The sequence below is a fragment of the Psammomys obesus genome, unplaced genomic scaffold (assembly GCF_907164565.1).
Source record: "Psammomys obesus unplaced genomic scaffold, mPsaObe1.curated_primary_1811, whole genome shotgun sequence".
NCBI lineage: Eukaryota > Metazoa > Chordata > Mammalia > Rodentia > Muridae > Psammomys > Psammomys obesus.
In genome coordinates, this window is record NW_026585742.1 from 260,510 (window position 1) to 283,900 (window position 23,391).

Sequence of the window (23,391 nt, forward strand, 5' to 3'; positions counted from 1 at the left end):
AAGATCTGGGATTGTATGCACACATCAGCACACCTGGTGTTGTGCCTTCCTGTTTCTGCAAGCAACGAGTGCAGCTCATTGTTGCTGCTTTAGCAGATTTTGAGACATCTGGGCTGGCGAGGTGGCGCAGTGGGTCAGGGTGCTTGCTGAGAAACCTGACAACCTAAGTTCAGTTCCCAGAACTGCCCTTTGAAAGAAGCGAACTGCCCACACACAGACACACCTGCCCAAGTGCTTGTACGTGCAAACACACACACATGCAGTATCAGTTTATCAATGGAGAAAAAACAAAAATACACAAATCACCGACTCAAAATTCAATCATTTTACTGCTCTTAAAGATAAAAGGAAACTGAATGTAGGTCTTCCCTGGATGTGGTCTGTTCTCTCATCTCATCCTGCTCAAGACTGTGAATTGCTGAATTGCTCACCTCGGCCATTTTTTTTATCTAACTCAAGGGAAAAGCTGAAAAAACTCCACCCAGACCACCACTTCTAGTCTGTGCATCAATCCTTAGCAACCGGTTCACGGCATGTTCGTGAGAGCTGGGAACTTCCTTCTTGCTGTTCAGACCTGTTTCCTCCCCTAGCGCAGGCAGCAATGTCTTTCTTGGGCTGATGGCACCTATTGGCCTCACCTCTTGTTCTGTCATTTGGGGCCTTCCCCCCCCCCACCAGCTGCACTGCTCTTCACTTCCCACTGGGAAGAGCTCTCTTAGCACTCCCCACGGCCCCTCTGTGCTTTGCACGTTTTGACCAGTGTGTTTTCCCTTCACACTTTGAAAATCAGAGACAGAAAGACAGGCTGACTAGCGTCAGGGCAGGGTTGCAAAGCCAAAAACATGCTTGACCAGATATTCCTTTGAGCAGCCTTCCCAATGATCTTTGGGATGCCCTTCTGTCAACAGTAAAGATCTGACCTTCACAGACATCGACAGCACAACATAGAATGACTATTCTGAGGTCGTATGACCTGTTCTGAGGCAAACACCCACAGCCAGTACTTTGATTTCCTTCCGACCTTTTTAACAGGTCCCGGAATCGCCTCCACTGTAAAAACCGGAGAGGAAGTGGGCTTTGTAGTGGATGCCAAGACTGCAGGAAAGGGGAAAGTGACCTGTGTGATTCTGACACCAGACGGCACTGAGGCTGAGGCTGATGTCATTGAAAATGAAGATGGCACCTATGACATTTTCTACACTGCTGCCAAGCCAGGCACCTATGTGATCTATGTGCGCTTCGGTGGTGTTGATATTCCCAATAGCCCCTTCACCGTCATGGTAAGCAGGAGCCCTTCGGAGCCCGCTGTTACGGGCAGATAGAGTCACAGCTGTCATGTGTTGAACCCTTAGTGAGCATCTTTCCTCACAGCCTGGCCCCAGGTATAATCTCTAAAAACAGCAAATTTGGGGGAAATCATGCAGGCATCTGCCATGCCAAGGTAGTTAGGCAATATCCTCACCTAAGATAGCTCAGATGGAGGCATTTTTATCGAGAAAAAAAAAAAAATGGGAAACAGTAAGAAAAATCTATGTGCCTCTTTCCCTATCTCCACAGTTGGAGGAGAGGGGTCCTTATCTACACAGTAATATCTAATGTTGACTATAATATCTCAGGAGGCACAGTACCTCCAGTTGTGTTTGGGTGAGATTCAGAAGTGGCAATGTGTCTTTCTTGTCTTTTAAAGCCATAAAGATCTGGAATAGAAGGGAACCATTGTGTGAACATCCTGGCTAACAAATAACCGGAGCCTTTAATTTTCAGTCCTGGGTGCCTTTTAGATCTTCTGTAATTATTAAGGTTCTTCCACAGGGAGCATGGTAGAACTACATCAGAATTACCACATAAACCTCAGAAGCAAGCCCTGTTTGCCCTGTTAGAATGAGGAGTGCCCAGTCTAGACAGATACCAGGTGCCATATGGGCTCCCTCCTTGTGTCCTTTGATGCAGAAGAACAGCCACCCAGCCACAGGTCGAGGTTGCTGGTGCCCCGGCTACACCCACTGCCTGTGAAGTGCTTTCCCATTACTTGATGTTGCAGTGGAGAAGGGCACAGAGAGTCCGTTCCAAACAGAAGCCCAGGGACTCTGTCCCCAGCTATAATCTGTTGTAGCTTTTCTCTTTTCCCTCCATGAGTGTTTAGCCATAAACATCCTGCTGGTCTGGAAGCTCTTTCATATCTAAAATATGTAAACACTTGTCAACTTTGGACACTGTCCATTTAGGAGTGTGTTTTTCTTCTCTTAGGAGAAAACATTGCATTGAGAATGTTGGTGTTTTTAGTGGGTTTTTTGGTAATACGTTTTGTTTCTCCCATAGTAGGTAGGATCTTATTTAGGAAAGTTTTCTAGTTGTAGTTGTAAGACATGTATTTATCCCATAGTAAGGTATGCTCTTGTTAGTAAGCTTGAGTAGGATGAAAGGGCAGCAACCTCTGAGCAGAGGTCATGGTGCTGCTCCAATGGACTGGGGATATAAAAAAGCCTGGATGGTGGGGTCTGGGTGAAAAAAATCAAGGTAAAAATTTAGAGACCACATTAGCAGAGGACCAGAGGCCTGAAGTAGAGGCTTCTAAACTCATTAGAAATGAGCATCCCTTAAGCCCTAAGGCCTCATACCTTGAGGGTGCCTAGCTCTTACTCACTGCACCCCCTTCACTGGGTAGATTTTCTTCCTCCCTTTCTAGGTCCAAGGCTGAAAGAACATGGACACCTGACACCATATTGACTTAGGGAGCCACAGGCTTGGTCAGTTACGTATGTCACAGAGATTTGACATACAAGCTTATAGATGAGCAGCTTCCTTGTTTGTCAGCACTAAGACGTTCTAGTTGCAAGACTGTATATACAACCTTGAAAGTCTTTCCTGTTGGTGACATGCTTTTGAGTTGGCCTCCCTCAGAACTGGCCCTAGAGGCAAAGCCGGTGTCGGTAAAGCTTTCTCTGCAGATGGCACAGTACACGGCTTCTTTGTTCCATGGTATGGCTAAGGATGGTGATGAAGGACCCTTCCCTGTTGGGTCAGTTGGATCAGGGGCATGAAGCTGACCATCTTAAAAATGAATATGCTGAAACTATAAAGCACTAATGGTTGGGGCTGTCAGGCATCGCTCACCGTTCCCCATGACCAGCGGCTACAAAGCTTACTTCAGTGACAACGTGTGGCTCCCATCAAACTCCTGTACACATCACTTACTCATGAATTGTGGGTTCAGAGGACAAGTGCTTGTGACACTTGCAGAGAGGACAGCTTTCCCTCAAAGGGTAGTAAGAACTTACTGTTTATACTGGGTATGTCTATAACCATAGCACTTGGGAAGTGGAGGCAGGAGAATAAGCAGGTCAAGGCCATCCTTGGGTACATGAAGAGTTTGAGGACAGCCTGGGCTACATGAGACCTATTTTTTTTTTTAAAAATTATCATTTCATAATAACAAGCAAACATATGATAGGAAAGTGGGGGTCGGGAAAGTTGGATAGTGCTCAAGCTGTGGGATCTTGGGTAACAATATCCATATGGTGTGATTCCCAATTAAACCTCCATTTGCCACTGATTAGGCCACCGATGGAGAAGTCACAGCCATGGAGGAGGCGCCGGTAAATGCATGTCCCCCTGGATTCAGGCCCTGGGTACACTTTGGTTTTCGTTTTTCCTTTTTCCATTTCTGCGTTTTCCCAGCCTTCATTTTAGAAAAGCTGCTGCCTGCTTGTGGGAATCGCTTAAGTTCTATGGTGTCCTGGCCGTTGGTGTGTGCTCCACTGATCATTCCACCATCACAATCCCACTTTCTGCTCCCCACGAATCGCCAGCCATCATGTCTGATCACGCTCGGTGCAGTTTTCCCCATGTTTAAAGAGCAAGATGAACGGCTGTTGGTGGGCCTCCTACTGACTCCACTTATGCATCTGGTTTCTGTCTAGGGGCAAAGTCACCCGCTATCACTCTGTGCCACTTAAAACACACAGTCTTTTCCAGGCCACAAGCAACTAAACCTTTCCAGGTGGAGCCTCTTGGGACTCAAACATTGCTCTCTCCCTTTTCCATTTTCCTATGGGCAATACTGGGAATTCTACAGGCAAGCTGTTGAGCAAGTAGTTTCTAGAAGATGATCAGTGGAACTTCCCCAATCCCTCCAACTCAGCCTGGGCTCAGGCCCAGTCATAAAAAAGCCCATAAATACACTGGTGACCACACCCCCAAATTTAGACCTTGCTGTCTTGTAGAATTCCCACTGGTTCTGCCCTGCATAGCTCCACCAATCCACACCGCTGTCCATTTTACAAGGTGAACATTCTCTCGTGTTTTTAGGTGACCGAGGAGGCCTATGTCCCAGTGAGTGATATGAATGGCCTAGGCTTCAAGCCCTTTGACCTGGTGATTCCGTTTGCTGTCAGGAAAGGAGAGATCACAGGTAAACCCTTGTGAGAGTCGCCTTATTCCTTGTCCCTTGCCCCTGCAGCCCAGAGCAGTGCTGGGGAGGTGACTGCCATACCTCACACCTGGCTCCTTCCCCTGCACTCCCTGACATATGGAATGTGTTTCTCTGAAGAGGAGCTTTGTTCACAGCTTGCAGTGCATTCTTGAGGAAGCTTATGTTTCTCCTCAGGCTAGGAACTGCTTTGTTTAGATAGCACTTCACTGCCAGGTTTCTGTTCGCCTTTTCCCCTCTGCTTTCTCCATCCACTCACTTTCCCAAATGCAGACTGGAGTCTGTCGTACAAGTCCCTTTCCGGAAGCCCAGCCTCTCTTTTCCTGCTTCTCTTATTGGTTTGTGGTTTTTCTCAGATCCTCTTTGCACTTCTAATTTGCCTGTTGGAGACACCATGTATTTATTTATGAGTTAGTCGCCTACAACATTCTGTGGAAACCAAGGGGAAGCCATAGAAAGCAAGCCAGTCTCAGTTTTCCCACTGTGGGACCTCTATGTTTCAAGCCACATGAGTGTTCTGGGGTCTGAGAAAACCTTTCTGGTGAAGATGTCTGTGTGTTACGTCTACTGCGAACCACAGCCCTGTGTCCCTGTGCTCTCCAGGAGAGGTGCGCATGCCCTCTGGGAAGAAAGCCACACCTGAGATCGTGGACAACAAGGATGGCACAGTCACTGTCAGATACGCCCCCACTGAAGTTGGCCTGCACGAAATGCACATCAAATACATGGGCAGCCATATCCCTGGTAAGTGGGCTACAGTCGCTCTCCAGCCTCTCGGACATTTGGGAGACTGTGGAGCTCTACGAGGCAGGCCCAGGAATGCCGTGTTGGCTTCCGTGTGGAAACAGCCTGAGCGCCCGCTTCCTGATGAGACTGCACCTCAGCATCCTGGGCCTTAGTGCAGGGCTGTGTGGCTGCACTTGTTTGTCTTTGTAACTGTGTCAAGGGTGGCAGAGGATCAAATATAAGGCAGCCACAGGAAGGGACACTTTCCGGGCTGCAAAACCCTGTGGGATGTGGAGCTTAGGACAGGGTCACACCCTAAGACACAGGTAGGAAGGCAGATGGTCTCCGGTAAGGAGAGCTAGCTTTTTTCTCCTGGCCATCATCCAGCGGTGTTAGTCATCTTCACTTTGCGCTTTGTAATCACTGAAATATCTTCTAATTTAATATTTTGAGTAAGCAACATGATCATGCCTATAAGCTCTACTCGCCTTCTCCTTACGATTGATTGCTGGTAAATTTTATGTTTAATTTTAGAAAAATCTTAAGTCTTCATACAAGTAAAAGTACAAACTATGAAATCCAGTCCCCTTTTACCAAAATGGGGGTGTCTTTACATCAGCTGTCCTTGCCTGTCCCCTCTGACAGCATGTCCAGGAAAGCTACGCAGGGTCTATGTGGCTTTCCCTCATCTGGATGAGCTGCTCTGTGTGCCTCCAGGCTCCCACTGGAGAGCACGTCACCTCTTCCCACCATTGCTGTCACACTCTTGTTGACACTCCTGGTGCACCTGTGGGATTTTGTCCCCTGGGCAGCAGCGCTGTGGGGCAAGACATAGGCCTTTGTAATTTGGATAGATTATCCTGTGTTGCCCTTCCTAGGGCCCTTACATTTGGCTCCCCTCAGTGAACACAGGAAAGCACCTGCTGCACCACGGTCTTGCCCAGTGGAGTCTATACTGCTATTGTTTCTTTTTTGTCGGGGTGGTAGTTGAAATAGGCATGGCACCTGGTGTTTTTTGTTTTTGTTTTTGTTTTTTTTTACCCGAAAATGCAATGAGAGGACTTTCCATATTCTGTGTCTTTCTAGTTCTCTGGGGACTCAATCTTCGTATTCTTTCTCTGCTTTATTATTGGAGAAATTATGCTTTTGAGTGGGTGTTTAAAATACCTCTCTTGAGTTTGTCCCTTTGATTTATGTTCATATGTATGCACAGCATTGGGTTAAAGCAAGAATGTTTTTCTGTTAAAGTATTCTAAGATGTAGACACAGAATTTACAGAACAGTCATTTCTCGAACTTCAGGCAGGCATTCGATGTCTGTAAACTCACTCAGGAGGCAGAGGCCAGCCTGGGCTGTATATTAAGACTGTCAAAAACAGCAACTAACCTCTCTTGGCCCTCATCCTTCCATTATTGCTGGTATGTGACTGCCTTTTCAGATGCTTCCTGTGTAGTTACTAGCGTACTTAGATTTATTCTGTAAAAGAATGGCATAATGGTTCTTTTCTGTTACTCTGTATGTGCATGGTATATGGAGGAGAGCATATGGAGGTCAGAAGAAAACTTTATGTAGAGTTAGTTCTCTCTTCATACCTTTAAGTGAGTTCTAGGGATCACACATAGGTCACTAGGTTTGCATAAGTTTCTTTACCCACCGAGCCACCACATTCTGGAATGGTATCCAAGTTATATATAATCTATTTAATGTGACACACCGTGGTTAGCCTCTTTAGTGTTCATGGATCTTTAATGTTTTATAGGCAGATCCCTATGTAGACCAGCCCCTCTGGAAGGATATCAGTATTATATGTAAAGACAGTTTGTTTTGTCTCTACTTAATGTGACATACCGTGGCTAACTTAATGTTCTATAGGTAGATCAATCCCCTGTTGTTAGATGATTTCCCAGTTTGCATGTGAATCCTGGGAACTAAAGAGCTTTTTAATGGGGATGAGAGTTGCGGTGAGCAGGGAGGGCCACTGTGGGGTCTATTCCTTGAGATGAGCTTCCGAGATCAGGCCTTACACTATAAATGGCATTGACAAATAGTCTTTGCTCTAGTAAGCAACTCCTACCTCCATGATACGGAGGCCTCTTTCTCATTTGCCAAACTGGGATGAGATTTCCTGCATCAGCTCCCCGACCCGCTCTGGTCTGGAATATCTTCAGAGGATGACAGACCTGCCCTGTGGTGGGATATCAAGGTATCGCCCGTTATCTGAGGTTATCCATTTACCATTTAATGAGTCCCAATTTTATTTTTGTCCCTGGCAAATGCAGAGAGCCCGCTCCAGTTCTATGTGAACTACCCCAACAGTGGGAGCGTTTCTGCATATGGACCAGGCCTTGTGTATGGAGTAGCCAACAAAACTGCCACCTTCACCATCGTCACGGAGGACGCAGGAGAAGGTACAACATGGTTTCTGTGCGTATGCACTTGTAGCTGTTTTTTTGCAGAGGTAACGGAACATCGCTGAAATATGCGGAGCATTGTGACACACACACACGTAGTCCCACATACTCAGGAGTCCCGCCTAGGAGTACAAAACCAGCCTGAGCCATTTAGTGAGATCTCATCTCAAAAGAAAGAAAATTACTCTTATCTGGTAGTATTTGTCTCATTTTCTCTGATACAAAAATCCGTCTCCTACTCAAAATCAAAATTCTTAAGATCTGAGTGAAATCAGATTTGAATTATGAACTGTTTTGTGTGACTCACTGAGAATTCAAGTGGGCTTTTAGTTGAAAATGGTTTTATTTTTGTTCATCTTGCTCACTGGTTCTTGGGACCTCCCACGAGTTATTTAGCTGTACATTCTAGCTGGAGTGCTCTGCCAACCACAGTATTCACAGATTCCTCAGCCTGTCGTTCTGATGGTGACATCCACCCTGACCCACCATGATAGTCTGTGCTAGCCCACCCCGTATGTTTGAGGTGTGGTGCTCTCTCTCATCCCTTATCGCTCAGATCCCGGAGAGCTGGAGTTATTTAAGCAGGGTGTGCAGGTGAGGCTTACAGTAGTGTGTTTTTCAAACAGGCTCTCCCCTGTAGATCACTTTGATACTCACATGAACTGTGTCAGTCTGCTGTCTCTGGTGTCAGAGTTCTCCTGGATGATGTCCCTATGGAAACTAACTGCCCTCCCTCCATGTGTCCTCGCTTAGGTGGTCTAGACTTGGCTATTGAAGGACCCTCAAAAGCAGAGATCAGCTGCATCGACAACAAAGACGGGACATGTACCGTGACCTACTTGCCTACCTTGCCAGGCGACTACAGCATTCTGGTGAAGTACAATGACAAGCACATCCCTGGCAGCCCCTTCACTGCCAAGATCACAGGTAAGGCTGTGCAGCTGCCGGGAACTTCTCCTGGGAAGGTTGAGCTGGGTCTGTCCCACCCCTCTCCTTTTCATCCTGGGGTGGCACACTGGGCACTTGGTTTCTCTCAAGCTTGTGAAAGCTAAGTCTGTTCAGGCTTCCTAAATCCTCCTTTCCTCAAAACAAAACAAAAACAAGAGTTACTATCCAGAGAGCAGGCCCTCAGATGCAGGCATATCAAGATAATACTTGCAGCTAAATTCAAGAACTAAAGGGGCCAGCATCGTACTACTTGCGATATCCACTCCTTTTTACTGGTCAGAGCCAAATTCACTAGTGCTTAGAGCCAAGTTACCCTATTACATAGCTTACACTCCTAGCCTCTGTTCTGCCTGCTAGGTTGAGAACATACGGTAGGTTCTCAAAAAGATGCAAAAGTCAAGGTTCTTGCCTCCAAGATACTTAGACCTGTCTGAAGCAAGCAGCAACACAGTGGGGAGTGGGATTCATGCTTCTCTGGGAAATGCCCAAGGAGGTGGCAGCAGGTGGGCACTGCCTTCTGTTGCCAAAGACTCTTTTATTATTATTTTTAGTTCACAATACAAAGATAATGGCTTTTATGATAGAATTTTCATACATAAGTCATTATACTTTGCATCATACGTATGGCATTATACCTAGTCATTATACTTTATTCTTCCCTTAAGATAGCTTCCTTCCTTCTCATGGTCCCTATTCTAGTTTCTCCCCTCCCAGGCCCTCCCCCTGTCCCCACCTCCTTACTCCCCACACTTAGAATGTGATGGAAAGCATGTGGAGTTGGTCTTTCTGAATCAGCCTCACTTCATTTAATATGATGACTTCCACTCATCCATTGTCCTTGATTTTTAAATGTTATTTTATTCTGTATATGCAGCATATTTTCTTCATCCTTTGAGTCTCTCAGGAATGGTGTAAACTGGTCAATTGGTAAATTTTCTTTCAGTTTTTTGAGAACCTTGCACACTGATTTCCACATTGGGCAGCATTATTTATATTCCCACCACCAGTGAATAAGGGTTCCTCTTACCAGCATTAGTTGTCCTTTGAGTTATTGGTAATAGCCATTCCAGAGACTGAAATGAGATGGAATCTCAAAATAGACCAGGCAGTAGTGGTACACAACCTTAATCCCAGCACTCAGGAGGCAGAGACAGGTAGATCTCTGAGCTCGAGGACAGCCTGGTCTCTACAAAGCGAGTTCCAGGATAGCCAGAGCCACACAGAGAAACCTTGTCTCAAAAAAAACCAAGAGGGGTCAGGCAATGGTGTCACATGCTCAACATTCAGGAGGCAAATGGAACTCTCAGTCCAAGGCCAGCCTGGTCTATAGAACAAGTTCAAGGACAGCCAGAGCTACATAGAGAAGCCTTGTCTCAAAAAAAAAAAAAAAAAAAAAAAAGTTTAATTTGGATTTTCCTGCTGGCTAAGAATGTTGAGCACATTTTTTTTTTAAATATTTACTAGTCATTTATATTTCTTTTGAGAACTTTTATTAACCTATATATTATTTGGACTATTTGATTTTTACTGTTTAATTTCTTGCAGTTCTTTATATATTATGCATACTAACCTACCCAATGTGTAGTTAGGCAATGGTCCCCCCTCCCTAATTCTATAGACTGTCTTTTTATTTACTCTGGTGTTTTGCTTGCTGTGCAAGCGCTGTTTAATTTCTCATAATCCCATTTGTCAATTTGGGTATTATTTCCTGTGTAACTGGAGTCCTTGCTTAAATTTTTTTTTTCTATTTCCTCCTGCATTTTCTAAATTTCTGATCTCATATTGAGGTCTTCGATCCCTTTTGAGTTGAGTTTTGTGCAGAGTGAGAGATGGGTATTTAGTTTCAGTCTTCTACGTGTCAGAGGTTCCTTTAAAAGTCAGTTTATGAGGATTTGCTGCTCAGGTTCCCTCTGGCTCCTTGTCTTCCTCTGAACCAGTCATAGCCATCCGTCATCCTCCCATGATGGTCATTATTTACCCATTGTCAGAGGTGCGTGATCATCACACAGCCGTGGGTGATAGAGTCTTGGCCACTTGAATCTCTGAGAGCTGTGTAGACTGCATTCTGGATAGCGGGAGCTCAGCCAGCACATGTGATAGGAGCTGTGCTGGCTTTTTCTCAGATGACAGCAGACGCTGCTCCCAAGTGAAACTGGGCTCAGCTGCCGACTTCCTCCTGGACATCAGTGAGACTGACCTCAGCACACTGACGGCCAGCATCAAGGCCCCGTCTGGACGTGATGAGCCCTGTCTGCTAAAGAGGCTGCCCAACAACCACATCGGTGAGCTTTGTGCTGCCCACACAGAGGACAAGGGGGCACTGCAGAGAGCCCTTAGGAAATGAGTGGGTTGCAGAATGCTACAGTAACCCTACATCAGCATCTGTGTCAACATCCATGTCCAGGGTTGTTACAAATAACAGAGTGGGGCTGGAGAGATGGCTTATAGGTTAAGAGCACTGTCTGCTCTCCCAGAGGTCCTGAGTTCAATTCCCAGCAACCACTTGGTGGCTCATGACCATCTATAATGAGATCTGGTGTCCTCGTCTGGCCTGAAGGCAAAACATTGTATACATAATAAACAAATAAATCTTTAAAAAAAAACCAATAAGGGAGTGATATTTCCAAGTTTGAGAATATGCCATGCCATCATAATCGTTACTTTTCTCACTACTGTGACAAAACACCAGACAAAAGCAGCTTAGGAAGGGAGAGGCTGATGTGACTCACTGTTCAGTGATACAGTCCATCCTGTGATGTGACTCACTGTTCAGTGATACAGTCCATCCTGTGACGGAGAGCAGGACAAGATGGGTGCTGGTGCTCAGCTTGACTTCATCATTATACAGTCCATGGTGTGAGCCCAACATTGAGGTTGGCTCTTCCCATTTTGGCTATCCTAATCTAGAGATGCCCTCACAGACATTCATAGGGTCTTTCTCCATGAACACATTTTCTAACTATCACAACCATTCTCCTTCCCCAGCATCTTCTTCTTCTTTCCCCACCTTCACTTAATAAACCTCTACCTGTGTCCTGGTCCAGGCATTTCCTTTATCCCCCGAGAGGTGGGCGAACATCTAGTCAGCATCAAGAAGAATGGCAACCACGTGGCCAACAGCCCTGTATCCATTATGGTGGTCCAGTCAGAAATTGGCGATGCTCGCCGTGCCAAAGTCTATGGCCGAGGCCTGTCAGAAGGTCGGACTTTTGAGATGTCTGACTTCATCGTCGACACAAGAGATGCAGGTCGGTGGGGTGGCTCCATAGTAAATGCCCAGAGCTTGTGGCAACTGTTCATCTTCTCATACTGTCAACACTCTTATCTCTAAGCACCCTTCAGCCTCTGAGATGTGAGTGCTTGCTTCTTCCTGAGGCACATGGGGATTATAAATAACCCCATCTGTTTCTGAGTTCCAAACCCAGATCCATAAGATCTCACAGACCCCTGTTCTTTTATGTGTACTGACATCATTGTTCTCAGCCCCTATGGTCTCCTGGACTCCTCCGCAGCAGAGCATGTTGGGTTAATTGAGCAGATATTTGGACAAAATAAGACAGACCATGCCCCACATGTGTCTTTGAGATACTTTGAATTAAACTGGGCTCTCTCAAGCCAAACCACATCCCAGTGCCTCCGTCTTCTGTCTTCTTGAGTGGCAGTGGCAGCCACATTGGTGAGCATTAGACAAAGTTATAATCCCCAGGACAGAGACTGGAAGATATTCTGCCTGACTCAATGCTCACTGTTGAAATTTCATGCTATTGAAGTTTAGGGTCTCCTGACATGGTCAACGTAGCTGTTCGCTATTTAAAACTTAAGATAACCCTTGAGACAGTACAGGAATTTGTTAAGTGGCATATAGTTGCACAGGACACATGTTTGAATGAGACATTGGTAGATGCCTTCAAGGAAGGAGTTGTCTGGTCAAAGGGCCGGTCAGCCGGTTATCCTGCTATAGAGCTTCTCAGAGCCTTTAGCGTGCTCCTTTGCCACAGGCTCCCCAACCTAGATAAAAGTATCTAGGTTTCTTTTTGCTCTGTGGAAATTATTCCAATATCAAGGGTCAAGTATCCCTTCTGACAGGCTGCTGTGTTGCAGGTTATGGTGGCATATCCTTGGCGGTAGAAGGACCCAGCAAGGTGGACATCCAAACAGAGGACCTGGAGGACGGTACCTGCAAGGTGTCCTACTTCCCCACTGTGCCTGGGGTCTATATCGTCTCTACCAAATTTGCTGATGAGCATGTACCTGGTATGGGACCCCTCTGCCCTCCCTCTGTGATGCTTGGGTTTTTCAGTAAAAGCCATCCGTGCCTCAGTGTCAAGGCTGTTCACATGGGTTCCTCTTGATCTTTCAGGAAGCCCATTCACTGTGAAGATCAGTGGTGAGGGAAGAGTGAAAGAGAGCATCACCCGGACCAGCAGGGCTCCATCTGTGGCCACAGTTGGCAGTATCTGTGACCTGAACCTAAAGATCCCCGGTGAGTGTGGGGAGCTAGTGGGGCCTCCAGGCAATATCCAAAGCACACTATCCACCTTGGCATTGAGAACATTTTCATTATTCGATTTTTCTTATTTACAACAACACAACAAAAAACAGGCTCTTAATATGTAGCACAGAGTAGCCTCAAACCTATGACTCTCTTGCCTCAGCCTCCCCAGTGCTGTGACTACAGGCTAAGGACACCACAGTGGGCTTTTTGCTTTTCTCTTACCTTTTTCTTCCAGATGAAAGTGGTTTTGTTGCATTGCCTAGAGGAAGCATAGCTCCGCTTTTAGATTTACTCTTTGCCAGTGAAAATAATGTCAGTGGGAACCGTGACCTGCTGATGCCAATATCTAAAAGTATTTAGCAGGTGAGACCTCGCAGCAGCCTTTTGGCTCATCTTTTTTATCCTTAACCTGAGAACTAGAGCTTTTTGCAAAACTGGGTGGGCCCCATTGAGCCACTTCAGGATAAATTGTTTTTCACAGGGGCTACACGTGCTGTAGGCAGGCCAGCAGCCTGTCTGAAGTGTGGGTGGGATTTTTTTATGCACAGAGATTCGCTATGTTTGTGAAAGCCTCAAGACTCCTCTGCCCACAAACTGGCAAGGCCTATGGACATTACACAGACTCTACAGAGAAGGGATGTAAGGGAGATGGCTGAGTTAGTCAAGCGTTTGCCACACAAGTATGAGGACTTCTCTTCCATCTCCTTCTCACATTTGAAAAAGAGAAAAATCGGGTGTGATGATGCCTGCCTGTAAAATCCCAGCACTGAAGAGGCAGAGACAAGGGGTCCTAGGTCACTGTCCAGCCAGTCTCGCTAAACTGATGATCCTCAGGCACTGTCTCAAAACACAAGGTGATGACTCCTAAGGATCAAGACCTGAGGCTGTCTCTCACCTACACACAGGAACAGACACACACAGGTACACATGCACCCCCTCGCACGCACATGAAAACATGGCTTTTTCCCAACCGTGCACATCCTCTTTACCCTCCCCCCTCAGCTGTAGTCGGTGGGTTCTGTGCACATGCACCAACATTGTTGTCAAGTGTGCATGTAGTTGACATCTCGTGACCACAGTCAAGATCACTCTTTAAAAACTTTTGATTGAATGTGATGGCACAAGGTTCATGTGCTTCAAGGTGGAGGAAGATGGGTGGCCAGGACAGGTGCCCAGTGAATTTGGACATGGTGCTCTGGTAAACCATCTTCCAGAGAGGTATTGGATCCATTTCTCCCCATCACCTACCAGCAGGAGGCAGTCTGTCCTTCATTCTCCTGGGCAAATGTGGAATCTTTGTTTTGATCTTATTTCTAGGACTACTTTTGACATGGACTTTGCTTTGCTTTCCACTTTTCGTTTTGCGGTTTACCTGTTCTCTTTGCCGACTCACTTGAGGAACCTGAGGATCTGTGTGCAGTGTGGATATCTGTCCTCTGTCTTAGCCTCTGCTAGCTCTTGGTTGTTTTTTTTTCCAGTTACTTGATAGCGGAGGAATCTGCAGGAGATACTCTTCCTCATTATTCACCCATTTCCCTCCCATCTGTTAGAGTGGGGAGAACTTACCAGCCCCTGGGGACCAGGGCCTTGTGGGTTATCTTAGTCACAAAGTGTCCTAGCGTGACAACTAACAGACATTCACTTCTCCCAGCTCTAGAGGCTCTGAGTCATACTGGATTAACATGAGTAGATCTGAGTAAAGACGACCTTCGGGTTGCAGATGGCCAGCTTGTATGCTTACATAGTGAGAGGACAGAAAAGGGTACTAAGTCATCACAAGGTCTCCACTTACCTTGTTGATTCTGAGTTGCCTCCCTTGTACCTCTCTGGAACCATTATTCTATGGGATAGAGTTTGCTGGAGGAATTTGGCAGAGCTACCAACATTGGGTCCATATCCTGGCATGACTGCTGCTCAACCTCTCTCTCTTCCTTTCTCTGCCCATAGGATACAGAATCATGAGCTGCTGCCCGGTGCAGTTTTATTGGGGCTCTAGGTGATGGCCACATCCAGTGCCACCTGCTTGTTTCCTCCATGCCACTACAGGCGCAGTTGTCTGTGTGAAGTGAGCAGCTCGTTGCATAGATGTGATTTGTTTCCTGGTGCTTGTAACCTAAGGCATTGCTTTTCTGAGAGTGTGGCCTCTTGACCTCTGCTGAAAGCTTTGCTCACGCATGGCTCCTCCTTTGCCATTGAAACTGGCATGTGTTCACTTTTGTCTCTGAATGCCTTTCACCTTGTTGCCTGAAAGAAGCACCAAAACAATAAAACAATAAGAGATGAAGGCTGTTGGGGCCAGTGAGATGGCTCAGTGAGTGGCCAGTGGTGTCTGCTGCTAAGCTTGATGACCTAAGTTTGAGTCCCAAGGTCCATATATTGGCAGGAGAGGAACAACTTCTGAAAGTTGTTCTCTGACCACCACATGCAAATCCTATAACATAAATACTTAGATAGGTAGATAGATAGATATACACATAATAAAATTATTAAAATGTTAATTAAAATGACAGGGAGAGATAAAGGAAGGCTGTTGTGTTTTCTACCTTCTCTCTATAGAGAAGAACTTATTTATACTGACAGGTAGGCACATCCTTTTTTTCATAGAAACATGTGGCTTTTATTACATGCTGTAGCTGCCAGGATAGGTCCTACTGCCATGTAGCATTAACTAGCCAAGAAAACTGTTGACATACCTCAAGGGGACAGAAAGTGTCAGCCTTGCCCCCTTCACGCTGGCCTCAGAAGGGTAGGTCTCTAGTCTCAAGGGGAGTCCAAGCACCACACAGCCTGGGCTGTACCTGGCTCACCTTTCTCTGCTTGCCCTGTGTGCCCTGCCTGGCCCTAGTTCTTTGCCCTAACTCCCTTCTCCCAACCTTCCACTCACAGAGATCAACAGCAGTGACATGTCTGCCCATGTCACCAGCCCCTCTGGCCATGTCACTGAGGCAGAGATTGTGCCTGTGGGAAAGAACTCTCACTGCGTCCGATTCGTGCCTCAGGAGATGGGCGTTCACACAGTCAGTGTAAAGTACCGAGGACAGCATGTAACAGGAAGCCCCTTCCAGTTCACCGTGGGGCCCCTTGGCGAAGGGGGTGCCCACAAGGTCCGGGCAGGAGGCCCCGGCCTGGAGAGGGCAGAAGCAGGCATCCCAGGTAAGAATTTTGGACAGGTTTTAACTGGAGACAAGTAAGCGACTGTGCCCCCCTCTCTAAAAAAGACAACTTCCAGTGGGCAGCTATAAGGGACATATCTTATTCAAATCTTTTAAAGCTAAGTAAGATTAGGAGTCGCTCACCTACACAAAGCCAAACAGGCTGAGACAGGCTGCTTTGCTGAGTCTAACCTTAGTGCGCATTAAGTCTCTTAAGGGGAGGACTGTTTCCAGTGCGTTCTTAAGAACTGGTGTCCTGTGAACACACTGGAATGCTGCAGGGCTGATCTGAGGGGTCTTTCCTGTGCTGGCTGCTGTGGGAAGAGGTGCCGGGCATTTGGAGCCTTCTCATCCTTCTCTGGTTTGGTTTGGTTTGGTTTGGTTTGGTGTACTCCCTGGTGCCCAATTCCACGTGAACTTCATGATCATTGGCTGTGCTTGGGTGCCTGGGGCCTGCCTGGGACTAGGGCAAAAGGAAAGTGCTAGCAAGGGGCTGGACCTACTGCGGCCTGGAGCTAGAAGTGGGACAGGGGCTCTCAGGCTCTGAGGTTCTCTCACTAACCAGGTGTTTCTTTGTCTCAGCCGAGTTCAGCATCTGGACCCGGGAAGCAGGTGCTGGAGGCCTCTCCATTGCTGTTGAGGGCCCTAGTAAGGCCGAGATTACATTCGATGACCATAAAAATGGGTCATGTGGTGTGTCTTATATTGCCCAAGAGCCTGGTATGTACTCAAGGGTTGACAAAGGATGCTTTCCTTGTTTGGAGATGGTTTAGTTGCCAGGATCAGAAACTCCCCAGGTTAGGTCAGGTAAACAGGTATTTGCATGTAGGGACACATGGGAGAGCCTTAGGCATCCAAGAGATGAGGGTCCTTGGTCTCATCATCTCTTGTCTTTCACGTTTGCTTTCTTTCAAGTGCTTCATTGTGTCCACCAACCAGCCAGACACTGCCTGGCCATGACCTGTAGCTGGTTTGGCCACTCTAGGAGAATGGCCTTAACATCTGAGAATGTAGAGCAGGGGCGTGCTGCCCTTTGTGTGCCTGGCCTTCTGATACAATGTGTCAGTCCTCAGGATAGTTTTCTGGCATACACTACAGCAAGTACATCTAATCTTAAAAGAAATCAATTCTGTTCAAATACAGCTGTGAAAGACAGGCGTGGTGGCCCGTGCCACATGGGAGGCTGAAGCAAACGATTGCCGTGGCCTGTAAAGCCAGCCAGAATTTTACATAGAGAGCTCCAGGCTGACCTCAGCTACAGGAGTGGACCTCGTCTCAAATAAATAAAACTATATTAAAGTATAGTTATCGATACACAGGCATAAAGTATATGTGACTTTTATACTAAATTATGATACACTTGACGAAGGTACATTGATGATCTTACTTTCGATGTAGTGATGAGTGCAAGCGATAATGTCAAGATAGTCATAATGCTCAAAATGCAGTAGGATACTTTGATGGAGAGTGTGTGATACTGGTGACACAAGGCACGGTGCTTCTCCTGTACTGTGATTGCTAGTTGACACTTCCAGTGAAGAATCGTCTCAGGTAGAGATCAGTGAAACAAGCCCCTGGATCTGTGGACCCAGGGTCATCTGTGTATAGAATCCAGGAGACCCAGGTCAAGAATCTCTGATCGTTTCCCCACTAATATCAGTATGACTCTTTCAGCCAATCAGCTGTCACCTTAAGTAGCTAGTCTCTGAAGACATTTGAGCCCAGCTAGCCCAGTGGCCGCTGTGGAAATACCTTTCTGAAGTCTCTAATAGGTGGGGCTTTCCTATCCCAACAGGTAACTACGAGGTGTCTATCAAGTTCAACGATGAGCACATCCCTGACAGCCCTTACCTGGTGCCCGTCATCGCGCCCTCAGACGACGCTCGCTGCCTCACTGTTATGAGCCTTCAGGTGAGACACAAGGAAGCATCCGCCTCTTTGCCCAGAGGCTGACCAGTGAGACTCCTGGACTCCTGAGGCCACTTTAATCCTCTTCAGGGAACCAAGCCCTTGTTGAGAGTTGGCATCCAGATGTTGCCAGCCATGGGGTAGCAGTCCTGTGTCAGGGCCACCTCCTTATGCCCCAAGGGCAAAAGACAATTTGAGCAAGCACAAACACACTTGGTAAACAATACACCTTACCACTCAGGGACAAGTTTGCCTTTAAATATTTATTCAAGAGAAACAAAGGAAGCCTGTTAATCATTGGTCAAAGGAGCAGTAGAACTTTCAGAACCAGACAGACAATGCTGACAGTCTCATGGTTTGTAGCTGTTATTGTTGGCTTCCTTTCCCTAAAGCTAACTGCATTTTTTTTTTAATTAGGGTTATTTGTTTATGATAAGGAACCATGCTGAGAACTTTATCAGTGTTTCTTTCAACACCCTAATGGGCAGCTTCTCTTGGCCTAATTTTAAAGATGGTACAGAGTAATTCTAGCCAGGAACTCTTAGGTTCCTGAGGTGGCAGAGTTGGAGTTCTGCCCCAAAAAACCTGTTGCCCTGTGATTATGATTGTGCTTGTTCTTGCCATCAGTCTCACCACAGGTGCACATGCTAGGACACACACACACACACACACACACACACGGTTACATTAGTGCCAGAACCAAATTAAGAGCCACTGGTACTGCCTCTGCATCAGCTCGGGGCACTGAGCTTGTTTGAATTAGGAGAAGCCAATAGGTTGTAGAAAAACACCAGATTACCCAAACACAGTTTTCAGTGTTTAAATATCCTGTGGCTTTCCAGTTCTTAAAAGGACTTGGGTTGGAATCCAATCTGGCATTTGGAGTGAGTGATAGAGCAGCTAGCAGCACATGTTTGATTTACATCTGAGATTCCATCTTATGCTGAGAACAGAGTGCTGCTAGTCAGAGTCCCAGGCGGTAGCCACACCAGAGTCCCAGCCCACGATTGATTGATGCGGTCTCAGTCAGAGAGCCCCAGAGGTCCTAACTGGTCGCCTGTGGTGTAGATGTTTTTCTTGTGTTTCATTTAAAGGCTTCTTAACAGGAGTTTCTTTTGTGGCCGCCTTAGCTAAAACCTATAGAGGGAGATAAACACAGCATTTGTTGAGGGCAGAGAGCTGCCTTCCTGCATCTCGAAGATTTCTTTTCAGATCTTCAGAGGCATTTATCTCCTTCTTGAGGATTTAGTGGTGGCACTCAGGTAACAGAGATGGTTGTTCCCAAAAGCTGGTTCTAAGCGGGCCCCCTCCAGCACTTCTGTTGAGTCCTCCTGTCACAGTTTGCTCATAAGTATTTCTGTAAGTATGTACTCACTCCACGCTGAGGGATATGTAAATTATTTATCAGAGCTGCAGCCCTGGAGCCCTGAATGACATCTGGTGCTGGTTAAATGTGAGAAGTGTGTTTTGTTTTATCTGGCCTTTGAGCTTTTGTAGAAAAGTGGAGTTGGCTGGCACTTTGTGGGGGAGGGGAGAAATGGGGAAGATCTGGAAATTAAAGAATCCCTAAATTTATATTATGCAAGCCCTCCCCAGGCTGTAACCTCCAGGTGGCAGAGTTCGTACAACATTCTGCATGCTCCTGATCGTCACAGTGTAGCTTAGCAGTTACTAGCTACATGTGGCTGCCCAATTAAGATGCTGCTAGAGAAACTGAATTTTTGTTGTTCAATTTGAAGTGCTTTGAAGTTGGCTGGGGACTAGCCCAGGGAGCACAGTGTTGCTAGAGCCTGCTGTAGTGCTGAGCCTCCCCTAGGCCTTTCTAGAAACATCACCAGAATCTGCACTTTAACTACATTCCTGGATAGCTCCTTTGCATACTTCGCGAGAGCCCTGCTACATCTGAGGAATGGCTGTCCAAGTATGTTCAAGCCAAAACTGGGTCCCGTAAAACCTCATGGTCCTGGACAGCATGGGCCAGTCAAAATCAGAAGTGTTGCTTTGTTCCAAGTACCTAGTGCCTAAGCTCCTCCTCCAAGAATGAGAACTTTCTAAATCAGGATGGGAGTGAAGCTGACCCAGGAAAAAACAAAGGCCACACTTACTGGAATTGCTTTTTGTGTGTATGTGGAGCAGAGGCAACTCTACATACATATTAATACTTAACAATGTGCTGACATTTATGGATCTTTCTTGTGTTTGGGCCGGGTCCTGGGCTGAGTTGTTAGCATTTCATGTGTTCTTAATAACCAGAGAGGGCCGGTTAGTATGTCCATTTTACAAACAAGGACATGGAGACTCAGATTTAACAACTTAGTTTTATTATTAGGGAAAAAAAAAAAAAAAGGTAGTTCAGCAGAGTGCAGCCAAGTTTGCATGGTGGTTCTTTACAGTGTTCTCAAAAGTGCTGCCCATTCTTGCGCTTAATCTAAAAAGTAATAACAACAAAAGCAGTGGCATAAAATTCAGCTCCTGTCAGGAAACCTGCACCTGGACTCCTAAAAAGGAATCTGACGATGATGAGGATGGTGATGATTTAGCTGGGAAGACCTGGGTTTTTTGGCCTGTGCAGATCCTGTTTGAGATGCTCTAATTGTAATTCTTTGGACTAGAGTATCTCAAGTCTCCCATTGGGAGGCATCTCTCCCATCCTGAATGTCTGCATGTAAGAGTGCAGTGTATTTCTGTTCACTGGTAGAAATGTGGTGCTGTAAGTAAGCTGCCCAGCTGTGTTGTCAGTATTACAGGAGAATGAATATCCTGAGCCTCTTGCATGAGATCTCCCACCTGGAGCCTACCTTGGGTCAGTGTATGCTGATGAGCAGGAACGCAAGGTGCCATAACCTGTCTAATTTATTGAATTCTCAGGAATCAGGATTAAAGGTTAACCAGCCAGCATCCTTTGCTATAAGGTTGAATGGTGCAAAAGGAAAGATTGATGCCAAGGTGCATAGCCCCTCAGGAGCAGTGGAAGAGTGCCACGTGTCTGAACTGGAGCCAGGTAAGCAGCAAAGCTGCCACCAGGTCTCAACACCAGTGTTTCTGGCAGAACGACCTACAGCTGTGCCTGCTGAGGCAGGGCTCTTCACGCCACCGTACTGCCACAGACATCATTATAAATCAGGGTAGACACGTTCGCCAGGAACACGGAGACTCTTTTTGTGACATCGATACCCCTCTCCTCTCCTCTCTTTAAACAAGGTCTGCTTTGTTTTCTATTACTTTTATCAGAGTCCTTTTACATGACATTAATCACAATTTTCAATCATATTTTAATAAAATCTTACAGTTTTATTATATTTTTTACTTCATGACATGAGAAAGGATTTTTTTGGTCTTTCTGTATTCCAAGAGAATCTAGGATCCTAGGGCTTAATACCTCAGATTTATGGGACTCTGATGTCAATCAATTTTAAAGAGGCCATTTTGTCAATGAACTTTTATTATATGTTAGAGATTTGGCAGAAAGGTAAAGCTAGTGAATATACAATTGTACCTTCAAAACACTACTTGTGTTGGTCCATACCTATAATCTTAGCATTTCAGAAACTGAAGTAGGAGAATTTCAAGTTCAAGGCCACCGTGGGCCACACACACACACACACACACACACACAAAGCAACCGGCTAGAACAAGACTATAACCTGCAGATTAGAGAGACAGCCATAGGAAAACTAAGACACAGGTGACAGGGATGTGAGTGTAAGAGAGAGATATTTTTGCCTTGGCAAGGTCAAGAAGGCTTCATTCCATGTGGTCTTTGACAGCTATTGCTGTTTGCTCACCTGCATTCAGTGAGAATGGAAATACGGGGCAGAGCAGTTCTCAGCCTGTGGGTCACAACCCCTTTGAGGGTCAAATGACCCTTTCACAGGCGTTGCCTAAGACTATGGGAAAACACAGCTATTTATATGACAATTCATAACAGTAACAAAATTACAATTGTGAAGTAGCAACAAAAATAATTTTATTTTTTCGCCAGAGCACAAGGAACTATGTGACATGGTCACAGTATTAGTAAGGTTGAGAATCTCTGGTCTAGAGCATGAGTGAAGAGCTATGTGTGTTCCTCTCATTGGACAGAAAAGAGAGGAACTTAGAAGAAACAAATTGAAGAGTGATGCCTTGACCGTATCTTGGCTAGCGTTAGGCCACATCATACAGAATGTGTTAGAACATCTGACCAGCTGGTAAGCTGCTGCCATGGAGAAAGCAGAATGAAACAGCAGCCCCAAAGTGCAGGTCCTTCGCACTCTGTGACCACTTGGCCCTAGGATTTGAGAGTGAATTCTGAAAGGCAACCTGCAAGGAATAGAAAGATGGTTCAGTCAGTTAAGTACAACCATAAGGCCCTGAGTTTGATCTATCCAGGCACCCAACTGTGTTCCTAGCAGAGAAGGGTGGGGGAGACAGGGGGCTTCCTAGCCAGCCAGTCTGCATTAGTGAGCTCCAAGTTCAGTGAGAAAGCCTGTCTCAAAAAAATGAGATGGAGAGTCATTGAAGAAGGCAGCCAGTGTCAGCCTCTGGCCTCCAGACTACATGCGCACGTGCGCGAGCGAGCGCGCACACACACACACAAACACACACACACACACACACACCTTGTATCTGGGTAAATGGATAAGGAAGTGCCCATAGAGTTAGCAGAACTGAGGATATCTGACTAACGAGTGCACGAGGGTTGGTCAGGGTCTCTTTCTTACTTGGACTGTTTCATAGATAGCCAGGTAGTGGAGTTTATTAGATGTCCATGGCATTGAACTCAGCAGTGAGTGAAGTACATCCGTGGTCCGGCAGCTTCTGAAGCCCCAGTGGTATCTAACATCATTGCTGGCATGTTACAGTTGGGGTGTTTTTAGCTGTAGTCATAGAACACCCAGCTCAAGAGGACACATGTAATAATGAGGCCTGGTAATTCATATAACTGCCAAGTTTTGGGGTCTACAGTAGAGTTCAACAACAGTTTGATTCAGTCACTGGTGGTGTTCACTAAAGCCCCCAAAATTTTTTTGTTGTTTTTCTTTGATTTGATTTGATTCTTTGAGACATGAGTCCCTCTATGTAACCCAGGCTGGCCTGGAATTCATATATCCCAGGTAACTTCCTACTCAAGATCTTCCTGCCTCAGACTCCCAAGTGTGTCCTACCATGTGACATCCGGCTGAATACGGCCTTAAAACTTTTTTTCATTGCCTTCTTGGTGACAAGATGGCTACAGCAGCACCTGCTATTTCATTTTCAGAAGTCCTGAGAGGCAAGAAATCTATAAGTCTTTAGCAAGCCTCCTCCCATCTCAGTGAACTGGGACACATGCCCATTCCT

General features: G+C 46.1%; 1 protein-coding gene across 3 annotated transcripts in view; it reads left to right on the forward strand.

Annotated features, from left to right (window-relative positions):
- Flnb (filamin B) overlaps positions 1-23,391 on the forward strand; it is a 132,391-nt gene that overhangs the window by 99,317 nt on the left and 9,683 nt on the right. Inside the window, exons 29-42 of one of the 3 annotated variants that reach the window (XM_055599036.1) lie at positions 1,033-1,280; positions 3,558-3,596; positions 4,309-4,411; positions 5,033-5,173; positions 7,435-7,563; positions 8,320-8,493; positions 10,638-10,796; positions 11,559-11,762; positions 12,616-12,768; positions 12,875-12,997; positions 15,896-16,162; positions 16,744-16,881; positions 17,957-18,072; positions 20,938-21,070. In XM_055599036.1, coding sequence (XP_055455011.1) covers positions 1,033-1,280; positions 3,558-3,596; positions 4,309-4,411; positions 5,033-5,173; positions 7,435-7,563; positions 8,320-8,493; positions 10,638-10,796; positions 11,559-11,762; positions 12,616-12,768; positions 12,875-12,997; positions 15,896-16,162; positions 16,744-16,881; positions 17,957-18,072; positions 20,938-21,070 — 2,127 coding nt within the window. Of the gene's footprint in view, positions 1-1,032; positions 1,281-3,557; positions 3,630-4,308; positions 4,412-5,032; positions 5,174-7,434; positions 7,564-8,319; positions 8,494-10,637; positions 10,797-11,558; positions 11,763-12,615; positions 12,769-12,874; positions 12,998-15,895; positions 16,163-16,743; positions 16,882-17,956; positions 18,073-20,937; positions 21,071-23,391 lie in introns of all 3 variants that reach the window. The other 2 variants (XM_055599035.1, XM_055599037.1) reach the window with 2 other exon arrangements.